Source organism: Phymastichus coffea, unplaced genomic scaffold (genome assembly GCF_024137745.1).
Source record: "Phymastichus coffea isolate CEN01 unplaced genomic scaffold, Cenicafe_Pcof_1.1 PCOF00044, whole genome shotgun sequence".
In the NCBI taxonomy this organism is placed as follows: domain Eukaryota; kingdom Metazoa; phylum Arthropoda; class Insecta; order Hymenoptera; family Eulophidae; genus Phymastichus; species Phymastichus coffea.
In genome coordinates, this window is record NW_026706855.1 from 995,479 (window position 1) to 1,008,333 (window position 12,855).

The 12,855-nt window shown below is 32.9% G+C and overlaps 1 protein-coding gene across 1 annotated transcript; it reads right to left on the reverse strand.

Annotated features, from left to right (window-relative positions):
• Positions 1–9,366: 9,366 nt before the first annotated feature.
• LOC131664403 (sulfhydryl oxidase 2-like) lies at positions 9,367–12,818 on the reverse strand. The gene is made up of 3 exons (XM_058935454.1): positions 12,347–12,818; positions 11,879–12,134; positions 9,367–11,747 (listed from the first exon to the last, which is right to left on the reverse strand). Exons 1-3 carry the CDS (start codon positions 12,636–12,638, stop codon positions 10,406–10,408), a joined length of 1,890 nt encoding a protein of 629 aa, XP_058791437.1. The 5' UTR covers positions 12,639–12,818; the 3' UTR covers positions 9,367–10,405.
• Positions 12,819–12,855: the final 37 nt, after the last annotated feature.

Sequence of the window (12,855 nt, forward strand, 5' to 3'; positions counted from 1 at the left end):
ACTGTTCTTAGTAATTTATTACTTTTGACAATCGTATACACCATTTTTGTTTAGAAATTAAATCTAAAACTGTTATTTTGAATAATTATTGTGACACAGTAAAAAAACTAACAGTCAAAAAAAGTATAAACCACCTCTAATTGCATTTTCATAGCATTGTTGATATTCTAAAGTAATTTGGAAAGTTAGTACAGATAGTTTCAATTATAATCTCATTCATTCAAAATTTTTTGCAGGAAAAGTCGATATCAACAAACCGAAAGTTTTCAATGTGCGTGAGCGCTTTTAGTTTGGAGCAGAACAAGTAAACAGATGGTCAGACATCGTCAACTCGCGCGAACATCTTTGTGCTGTCACCGATGAAGAAAGGAAGGAGAGCAGCTTGTACGATGCTATATCAAATGTCTTTGGTTATATTGCCTTTGTTGATAAGTCTATTGTTCTGCAAAAAGCGATCAACGATGGCTCCCGGAAGTCTAATTTGCGAGAGTGGCTCGCTTTATGCTTGGCAGAGATAAAATGTCTATTAGCTCTACATATCGTTTTTGAATGAGCTCAATTTAGTCAACTAAATGATTAACGGGGACGCATTATTTTGATTGTTTAATATAGAACTGTAAATGTAATAAGAGTATTTCAAAAATAAAGAAAAACATAACGGAAATAATTTGGCAGTCATAAATATTTTCTAATTTGATTTTTGATTTGTGATTTTATCTCAGAAAAATATGTGCAGCCGGCGTCAGAAGGTCAAAAACCATAGGTCACACTTCTGTGTACAAAAGCCATTACGTCGACGGCGATCGAACTCGGCATACGGCAACGCAAAACCCAAGCGTAAACTTCATATCGTAACTATCCACAAATTGACGAAAGCGACACCTAAACAACAAATACACACACACATACACACACATATAAAGAACTATGTATATACATGATGAAAATCTCGACGGCAACAGTAGCAGTGAAATAGGTTCGCATGACCACAGTTCTTGAATGGTGATTGTGCGCAAGCTTGCAGAGCATTTACGGACCATTGTCAACACCTGCATCAGCGCGCTCACGAAGTACCATGCAAATCAAATTTTCAGCGAACGAGTTTGTAGCGAACGTGTAAATTGAAATCGCGAGGCCCGATTGAGAGAGAGAGAGAGCGAGAGAGAGAGAGAGAGAGAGAGAGAAAGAGAGAGAGATTCGTTAACACGATCGTTACGTCCAATGAATGGTGCAATGCCGAGTCGACCTATAGTGGCACAATTGAACTGCAAGAATCTCTCTCTTGTATGTATATTTATTTGTCTACTTAGCAAGGTCATTTCTGTGAGACTATAAAATGTTTGACCACGAATATGACGTCGTCATGCTCCTACGAGTTTATCTGATAGATTTTTAAATTAAAGATCATTGAAGGTAACACATTACTACTTCAAAGAGAAAACTTTACTGGGTTCTACATTCTTGAAAATGAGATGAAAATGTCAGTCCATCATGATTACCAAGCTACTTGGCATTGTAAATACTCAACTTTAGTTTTCACTTGAAAGTTATACTTTTAAATTATTCCAACCGAAGCATGTTATATTTTTCACAGTAGCTTTATATCGCCGTACATGAATGCTCGCAGTGATGCATATCTATGTCACGGCAGACAATTGAAAATCCATCTGGAAACGCTTGCCTCTCAGAGAATATCTCGGCTCAGTCCATTGTGCAAAAGATCTTTTACGCTTTTATATCCCGCGATGGTAGGTTAGCAGTTCGGCTCTCGCAATCAACAGTCGGAATGAATCTAGTCGCAAGTCGAGGTTAAGGTTAATGTTTGCGGTCGGCCTTCCCAGCTTCTATCCATTAGACCCTCAGGTTTTTATCAATCCTCTCGCTTACACTTTTTCTCGCTCTTAATTTCCTCGTTATTGTCTTTGACAACCGCACAACTATCTAATGGTTTTTTCTTTTCGCTGATCCAGGGATTGTTTAACACCGGCATTCGTGCGTCTTTTTCTATTTCTTTGAAACTGCTGCAGATCAGCTCGAACATAAAAGTAGCTAAAGCTATTTACACAATAGTTCTTTCGTTATACTGACCTAAATACTCACAGTGGACTACTACTATCAATTTAATATGTTTTACTATTATGTGCGACAGGACTCATTTTACATATATGTTATAAAACTTGCGTACGTAGAAGTTTAGTAGTGTAAATCCTTTAACGAGCTGTCGAGGTGTTATAAATTATCTCAAAATCTGTTATAAATTATTTCAAAAACGAATCTGAAATTTTTTAATTGTTCGACCTAAAAATATGACATTATTTTATAATCTCTGGAAATTAGTAAACATAAGAAAAGTTTCTGCGTAAACTATAACATGCTGTAACTTGATCACTTTCTGTTTTATATTTTAATAAAAATTAATTACATAACTACAAGATATCTCCACGGCAATCGTAGAAACAAAAAGGTCAGAGTACAATTCTTGCTGTTCTCTTCAAATCCTCTTTAAAGCTCAACCTTCTTTTTCCATTACTTTCTTCCACTCTTGTATTCGAAACTGGAAGCTATTAAATTACCGTTGAGAATGTGCATTACCTTTTATTTCTTTGAAAAAATAAAACGAAATAAAAACAATTCCGTGGTACGCCGGAGATAGTGACTTTACAATATTCATGTTAAATTTTTAATTAATTCAACAGTAATATGAAATTCATGGTAACATTTACACTAAAATTCATTAAAAATTGATAATAGTTTTGGGATCAATTCGTTGTGATTTCATTACTACAATTTTACGAATTATAGATATTAGATCTTATCACGATGTCCTCATTTTATGTATGAGAAATTATTATTTTGAACATGATTGTATAGAAGATAATTTAATTTTTAGAAGAGCAATATAATTTAACTTTCTAAAAAAGGTAAAATAGAAAGTGAAATAATTATTTGCAATTATAACTAAAGCGTAGTGCATGGCATTAACCTTTACAAGTTCATCCTAATAGAAGGTTGAACCTCACTTTAACGTGAATAAAATGAAAATCTAAAGGTATAAGCGGTTAACCAGCTGTTCATTAATGAATGAATGGTTAAGCAGCTTTGAAATAGTCTAATTGCTTTTAAAGACTCGCAAAAAGCTGCGGCATTTAAAGTTAATTCCTCTGAATAGTTAAATTATAGTTATGTTGAGTTAAATTAGATATTATATTATAAGGCTTCAATTAGCTGTTTACATTCTGAGTAATTAAAATTGTAATCTAATGTGTCGGCAAGTAAATATTTAGATAAACTTTTATATTCTTTCTTTCAAATGCATATGATGAGAAACTTTACCTTCATAAAGATCAAAATATTAAGTCTCTAAAATTATTGTTATTTTTATTGTCAGTGACTAACAATAAGCGAGACGAGAGACTGAATCGAATAAAACAATATATTTTTAGACAGAAGTTCATACGATAAACAACTTCAGTGTAAGAAAGACAGTTATGGAAGGATCATGGAATGCTTTTGTAAAATTCAATATTTTCTAATAAAAATTATGACATTTACAGACATTGAGCTCTCTTTCTCTCTCTCTCGCTCTTTATAAGTTACTAACATTATAATACATGGTCCAACAAAGCTCCAATAATGTATTATTCATTATATTTGCTAATGTATTATTCATTATATTTATCACTGAATAATTATTATAAAATAATATTTCTCAATAAAATTTAGAATTATTATAAAAATGAAATTAATATTTTATATCTTACTTCTCAAATGATTTGTTTAACCATTTTGATTCAATTGAAAAATACGAAATCTGAGTTTCGTTTATTGCATTGTCAATTGTAATCAGCATTGTATCGTTAAATTACCTCATATAAAATGTATTAAGCATCGTACGTTGTTAATTAAATATATTACAAACCCATAAAATAGTACACATTGAGCCATCTCTCGAGAAAAGAGTTGAACTCAAACGTACACGCCCACCCATCTTAAAGTTGATCTCGCTTCCGGCCAATTATGTATGCGTAATTAGAAAGCTCGCCAATCTTGTCAAGTTTAGAAAAACCACATGGGACCAAGATGAGTAACGTCACTTATTAAAAATCCGAATACTATTCGGGCTAGTCCACAGAACGTCGTATTTTCGAAGGAAATCCATCAGCTTCTAATATTTGTCAAAATACGCGTAAAGGTCTGTCATAGAATAATGAACAATAAGCATGTCAATAACAGTAAACTTCTTTTTATCAATATTTCAACTCTACTCTTTTCTGTTCTTTCATTCGTCAACTGATAAATTTCTGTCCCGAAAATTGCTCTATTCCACGCTATATTGGTCCGTAAGTGTCTGGATCAATATGAACCATATGATTAGCTAAACTCGGTCCCTGCAAATGTCTGGGATAGAGTCTATTCATAAGTTAGGTTCCTGCAAGTGTCTGGAATAGAGCTTTATCTACTAGAGAATGTTAGATTCTATAAACCGTACCATCGGGCTTTTCAACCATTTAGTAACAGCAAATGGTTCTAGTAACAGCAAACGCTCGTGCTCAACTCTCACGTACATTGGCGTGTAAATAATCGATATATGCAAAGTAATAAATTTTAAGAGGCAAACAAAATCAAACGAGCTCTCTTGAGTTACTGCTGTTTTAAATTATGCGCAAGCTTCAAATCTAAGGCATGTATTGATAAGTACCGAAGCGACCGAACGATGATACGTTTCATTTGACTTCAGGTTGATGTTTGTTTGAAGTACAGTTGGCGATGATTTATTAGGCAGTTTGAACCTCTTAATATCTTTTAATAAGCATAAAAGTAATATTAATAAAGTACAACGATATCAAAGTTTTTTCATGTTATATGAATAATCTGACATTAAAACAGCAGAGAAAAAAGCTTTCAGTCGCGGCGACACGGAAAAAAGGAAAGGAAGGATGGAAGGACGGACGCAAGAATGGATAATAGAGAGAAGCAGTGACTTGCCTTCGTAATTTTTTATAAATCCAGCTGGTAATTGAACAATCCATTCGAGTTTAAAGTAAGGGCTTTATCGCGCACGACAATAAGAGATGAGAGTCGAAGAAAACAGAAATATCGTCTTGTGACCTTGCCACGCTCTGATTCTCCTCGCGAGGTCTAGACAAAGTTCGTATAGTCGCCAAAGAAAAAGGATACGCGGGAGAAAGACAGCAAAAGTTTGCCGTGCCTTCGGCTTTCTCCTACTTTCTTATTCTCGTCCATTGTCCATCAGTCCAAGGGAGCAAATAGAATTCCGCGAATGCAAAAGGACGAGCGCGTGGATACAACTTGGAGCCGTTTGTATTACGCTCGAATATTTTTCTCGATCGAGTCCCCCACCCCCTATCTTTCTCTACGCTTGATCTGTGTTTGTCATCGTATCACCCAGCTCTCATACCCAAGTGGTTTCATTAAATTGGTTTTGACTGCTTATTTTTCTCTTTTACTTAGCTGGACTTCGTCATGTCGAGACGTTCGTTGACTTCGTAAAAAAACTGCAGTTCTTAGATACGGAAAGGTACCTTCTAAATAGATTCTACTTGATATTTTTGCTGAGATAGCTTGCATAGTATGGTTCACAATCATATATATCACGTCTTCTTCGATCGTTTATTATTATTCATTCATGATTAAAACATTCTATAACTATTAGATTTTATTTAACGGTTGACAATAAGATATCTAATAGAATTGTTTTCACGAGTAAGATAAGAAAACAAAATTATAGAGACAATCTCCAAGAACATATTCTACGAAACAAACTTAATATAAATATGTTTGACAAAAATTGATACTTTTCAGTAAAGATGACATTTAGATTTTTAGACAAATATCAACGACATCGTGTTCACTGTCAACACCTTAAAAACTAAAACAACTGTAATGATCCGTGAAATTTCCGATGTTCGCAAAACTCTGCTGTAATAGATTTGCGATCAGTAGCCAAGTCCATAAAATCGGGTGAACAAAAATAAATGAAAAGACAAGAATTAAGATGAAAGACTCATAGTGAAGATTTTAACAACGTCGAGGGGCGAGAAAGAGAGAAAAAGAAAGGGAAAAAGTTTCTTCGAGTTTTAGTCCTCTGGTTCCTCCTGACTCCGATCGTAACGTCAATAGCGTCATAAGCGCGTGATTTTCTTGTTCTTTGTTCTTCTGCTTTTGTTCGACTTTAAACAGAAATTAATTTTCGATACAGCTATCTCCCTTTTCTTTTTCTTTCGAGCCGCTAAAAAATTCGCGCGCTTGCGCCCTCGTTATTGCGAAAGTTTGCGGAGCAAAAATATACAAGAGAGCGAGAAAAACGAAAAATGAAAACAGCGCGCGCGCGCGCGCGACTTCGATTGAACAGACAAAGTCAGAGAGCCGTAGCTAACGGAAAAAGTTGGTGCGTAAGCAGTGCAAAGTGTGAGAAAGCTATATATATGCCCCGATAAAAATATACGATAGCTTGCGATGCAACAGATTGACATTAAAACTTGCGGAATTATTACTTAGTTGCTTTCAGAATTGTTTTTTTGTTATTGTTGTTGATCAAGCTTTTCCTTTCCATCCTCAACAAGTGAACGTAAATTAACAATTAATATTGCCAGCACGTACGTGTCTGAAGTTTATATCTCAAAAAAATAAGTCCCGGTACAAGGGTCAAATCGTATTCCAGAAAAAAGTTGAGCTAGAAACGTTTTACGAATATTTAAATTCAGAGTTTCACAAGTCTATCAGTGCCGTCCCATTACCCCTCCAATAACAATAATTATGTAGTCTTCGCTATGATAAGACATGCAAGCTTGCAGGGTTTGCTTTCACCCTTATGTGATCATTTCTTTTTTGTAAGTTTGTGTGCGGCGCTTTCAAACTCGACCTCGCAGAAAAATTCCACCCTACCTGCGTAATAATACGCAGTTCTATTTCTGGGCGTTCCCAAGGGTTTTTTACGTCATTTGTTCACGTCGACGTGGTCATAACTCTAATCTAATTTCATAAACAAAGATTTTTTTATTTTTCTACGCTTTTTTACCAGCTTCTTTCAAAAATTTAATTTTTCCATGAAAAAGATAACATTTTTTTAAATATTCTTCAACTTACTGTAATTTTAATAAAAAACAAACATCATGTGTTCGTTGGACCAGAGCGTTCAATAATTTATATTTCATCTCCATTACATTTCATCTACGCAGTCGAATAAGCGAAGCAGTAAAGGATAATTCTATAATACGGTTAATGAAAAAAGAAGGCTTAGGAGAAATATGTAGAGTAGAAGGTATCAAGCGATAAATCAAATCAAAGATCTCTGCGAGTGGCCGCCGTTACTCCCCATAACGTCTTCATGTGTGCGCGGTTCCTTATTTTCCGGTACATTGTGTGCTACACGCCAACTCGCCTTTCTTCCTATACTACGCTATTTTCACAGATGATTTAGTTTGAGATACAAATTTTGTTTTTTCAAGGTTTCCAGAGCATTTAAATGACAATTATTTTGCTAAACGGAATGCGGTATATTAAGTTGTTGTTTGCCTTTCTAGGGCGATAGATACTTTTCTAAAGGGAAGCTTTTAGGGTAAATGGTATTATGTTAGAAAGATGGAGATGATTAATATTTGTCGTTCCATTACGTCGATGAGGTTGTGATGTCTCTATAATGCATAATGTAGCATATTTGTGCAATAGAACACGAAAATAATTCCTCAGCACACTGTACTATAATATATTTAACAAATAAAAAGCGTACAATCATTATAAAAAAATAAGGCGAACTGTGATAGTATTAAATGAATATATTTATAAACATTCAATAATTTTATTTTTACATTATAATAACGATTATAAAAGATTAGCAATATTGTTTTATCTCTAATTAGTAATTTATTCAATTATATTGCTTATGAGTCATAGAAATTTCTAGAATATAGACATAGGAAAAAAGTTAAGATTTATCTGGACTTTAAGAATATAACTGAATGTAGTTATCATGTTTTATAAGATTCGAATGAAAATTAAAAAATTTACATGGCAAAATTAAACATCCATGAAAGTTGAATATTGTATAGAAAATCTATTAGCTGTAACAGTTAAAACTGTCAAAGTTACAGTTCGACTTTGCCTCTATTAGTTACAGGTACAAACCACTCCTCACTTCATTTCAAGATCCTCATGCAATTCCAGCACGGAAATCGCAACTGTTGGACGGTTTATAGCCGTAGTATTTATTTACTCGAAATAACAATAAAAATTTCAACTTATTTAGATTTCTAAGATACCTATTCAATTTCCTTAACAATTTTAATGACAAACATATTTAATTTTATCTTAATTTTTTATTATACTTATTAACAAACATCATTACGTTTATTATTGGTCGCTGTATAATTATCATTTTTCCAAAACAAATTGAAAATGTACTTCAAAATAAAATTTATAGTGTATTATGTATTACGTTCGTAAAAGACATTTTTTCATATTACAGAATGAGTCAGTGCGATGTTAATTTTCTTGAACTATCTTTTTCGACACTCCGTGCGCAAATTACGTCTTTCCCGCATACTTGGCGAAAAACGAGCATTGAAAATCGTACTTTCCACACGTCGTATCGAAAAATACGGTACGACGTATGTTCGGGAAAGAGTTTTTCGTCTCGTGTGCCTTTCCACCCTCGCTTTGTTCAGGCGACGTAAACACCACACGAGACAGAAATCTAGTTTCCTGCACTCGTATCGTAATGTACTATAAAAGAAAAATGTCTACAGTTTTTTTAAATAATGACGTAAATTAGAATATTGCTTCACCAGTCACTCGTGTTTTTTAGGGAGTTTCTACTACATAAGGGGACAATTACGGGCGTCAAACGTCTGATATAGGACGTCTACGAGATCATCGAGATGAAAATATGAATTATTTGCAGAACGAGGATGCGAGCAATGATAAAACGTACATATCTGCTGCATTTCTGGCGCATGATGTCTCTCTAAGTAGAAAACCCTGTAACTTGCAATCTGGATGCTGGATAAACAGGTATGAAATTCACTCATGGCCAACTAGATTTGAAGTGTTAAATAGGAAATGCATTTATCGGAACTGGATTTTCGAGTGAAAGGCTTTTTCTGACGTTAATTTATTTTAAGCAGAAAAAAAAGAAAATAAACAAAACATTTGTAATTTTATCTGCAGTAAACTGAAAATTAAAAAAAATTGCTTTTAAAGATTTCATACATTCAGCGTGAAATATTGCATAAATACTCGATGAATCGATGTAATCTCAATAAACTATTGTTTGAATAAAAGGAATTGAATAATAAGATGAAAAGGATTATGATAGAAAGAATTTTTTATTATAGTTATTTAGTAATTTGATAAAAACCATTCATATTATATATAGGAAGATCGGTGCATAGACATGTATTTCACATGATGAATAATATTCAAAATTTTTCATTACATGAAATAATTGAATTGATAAACACTCTTATAACTTAATAAAATAAAATTGTATAATTAATTTATTTTTAATCACAATATTCATTTTGGTTATTATTACACACAGGTTTCTTTTACACAGACTTTGAAATGCTGAAATTACAATAGTCTTGTATCGTAGTGTTTAAAAAAATGTTCAGTGCCATCCATCAGTTTTCCTCTCAAGGATTTATTGCTCTTTTAAAATACAACCAAAAGCTTACTACATGAAAAAAAGTTATAGCGTAACAATTGCGCAACAGAATCCTTTTTTAATAGTATATCGTATAAGCTGCCATTTTTAATTGAAAATAAAACGATAAATGATATTCAGAAAAAAATGCATATGTATATATCAACTGCACTGGATGCGTTGAATAAAGTTATATATTTTTTAGATTATTACAAATTTGAAAAGTCTACCACTTTTATATACATTCAAGGCAGTCATTCATAACTTTGGTTAACGTCACACCCGTTAAATAAAAAAAATTTGTATGGAACGAAAAACTTTATCTTATGAAGTTTATCAATAAAAATGTTATTTAGAGAAGAACAATTAAATATAAGTATTTGAATCAGATGTTATATTAATATTTAACTTGTAAACCGTTAAAGATAGATTAATTATACAAAAGATGTATTTGATAGTAAATATTTCAAAATAAGATTATGTAAAATTTCAAGTTATCTTAAAAAATGTATGAAAAAATTGTACAATTGTTTTTTGAAAATAATTTACAACATAAATATTCTCTAAACCAAAATTATGTCACAACCTATGTACAAAGCATATTACTATTCTACCATTAGTATTTTTACACTGTGTACATTTCATTTCTAAACATGATTTACAAAATAACGCCTTGGTCATCATATTGCAAAACATATATACATTTTCATTTATCACATTGAGATTTGCTTTTCAAATTATTTAGGCTAAACCAAATAAATGTGATATTTTTTTCTTGTAAGTTCGTTTATAAGCAAATTTAATGCATACCAGAGTCAGCATTGTGGCTGAAATAATGTAGAGCACAACGCAAATGCTAATATCAAATATTGTAAAATCCCAACCAATCTTACGATGACTTACACCAGAGTTTGATGCACTACTATTCCTTTCTTGATGATATAATTCACTGCTAATACCTTCTAGATTAATTCTTGACCTACCATACTTCATTTTCAAATAGATTAAGACTTCATTTTCGTCCCACTTACCATTAGATTGCTTACACTGTGGACAATCTTTGGAGGATGGATACTGAATCTTCTTATGCTCTGGATCTTCAGTTTCATCACCAGCTAATCTTTCATTAACTTCATTATGTGCTCTCCACAGCCACAAAATACTCTCATCATTTCCATGAACATCAAACAGATTTCTTTTCTTAGCCATTGCTTGAAAATGGTCTGAACAATTAGCACAACCAAAAAAGTTTTTAATGTAGCCATGCATTGCAGATAAAACTAGAGGTTTATCAACTTGATCATCATTATTATCATCTGCAGCTGACACAGTCAGCGTATGGAATAAAATCCATAAGCCACAAGGATAACCTCTGAGCGTAGGATCACTACCTTTGCATCCAATCCAAGTTTTTGGGCCTGAATAAACTGGTGTTAGTCCTTCTTCCTTAGACTTGACTTCTTTTCTGAATTCTTTCCCGGTTATATTACTTTTACTCTTAACAATTTCACTTAAAACTTGTAAATACGTTTTCATCTTTGGCAGATAAGCAGGAAAATAGTGAGCTAAAACTTTCAAGTAAGTTTGAAGCGCTTTTAGCTTTTCACCTTCAATATGCTTTGAAAGTGGTATTTCATTATTCAAAGTATATCGAAGTGTAGTTTCTAAATCTAACTGGTACAACTTATCTTCTACTTTAATAGGTTCCATTTTTTTGGGACTGTGTATTAGTTTATGGTAGGTAGCATTATCAGAAAAATCTTTCACACCTGTGGATATTCCTTTTGATTTTAGAAATTCCAAAATTGTTTCTCTAAGTCCATCTCGCGTTAATTTATCAAGTTTCAGAGTAGTTTGTGTTTGATCCTTATTGATAGCTAAAATACTGGGATATTTATTCACTTTACTTCCAACTAGGAGAAGAATGTTTTCTGATGTGACCCTTCTAATTCGTACATTATTCAATTCATATAAATCTAATATAACTTCAGCTCCTAAATGTGAATTGGGCTCATCAAAAATCAGAAATTGATATTCAATATTTGCAGGAATTCCAGTCCATAATGTGTCAATGTCATTGTTTCTAAAAAGAGAAGTCATTTTATTCTATTAAAATAGATGTTAGTGATTAAAAAGGCAAATAATGAAACAGCTTTATGAATTCATAATGAAAAAGAATGTTTAAATTGAAGTAAAATTGATATAAAAACATACCGATATGGAGCTAAATTAGGCCAGTCTGATCCTCCACGCTGCTCTTGCTGTTCTTTTTCAAGCTGAACAACTAAGCTTTGCATTATAAGCTCTTCATCCTTGTCTTTTTGTACCTCTAGGCCTAAAAAGTCTGTCTTTGAATTCACTGGGAAGAATTTAAGAGTAGGATATCTCATTATTTCATATTCTCTGCATATAGGATTATTATCATCGTTGGCACAATCAATGGCAGCTATTGTAACAATTTTTCTCCAACCTAAATACACAAATATAAATCTACTTTTAGTAAAATTGCAGTATCCTTCTCACAGGTCATTGTAACTTTACAAAAAATAAAAAATAACTAGTTAATTTATATTTTTACTCAAAATAAATTTTAATGTAAACCATTGCTTGACTTGACAGTTATTTGTAAAAATATATGTTAATCTTTATATAAAGATAGTGATGCAATTCAATCTATCTCACCATGAACGTTCTTCGCCAAAGCTTTCCATATTGGAGCAAATTTGTGGCAGAAACCACACCAGCTGTTATAAAATTCAACCAACCATGCTCTCTTGCTTTGTAAAACGCTAGACTTGAAATTAATATTGTCTAAGATATAAACATGATCACTGGCGTTATAAAGCCCTGAAGTGTCATCCTCGTCCTTCTGGCCAATAACATTTGCAGACACGCTGCTTACGAAAATAAGAAGTCCAACAATTAGGTAACCTATACATGTACTCCAAAAAAGTTCCTGTTGATGCTTCCCCATGATTCCAGCGACTACATAGATGTTTGTTTTCGAACTACAATTGTTTGTTTGGACAGACAATGCACACACAATCAGCTGTGTTGTAATTCGCAAACGTTGCGCCGCCTAACCACTCCAAAAGGTAACGTTTATGTCTTGTTAGCGTAGTGGTAAATAGCCGCTTCGCTACATACACACACACCTTTTTTACACATGGATGTGTGAATATTAGCAGTAC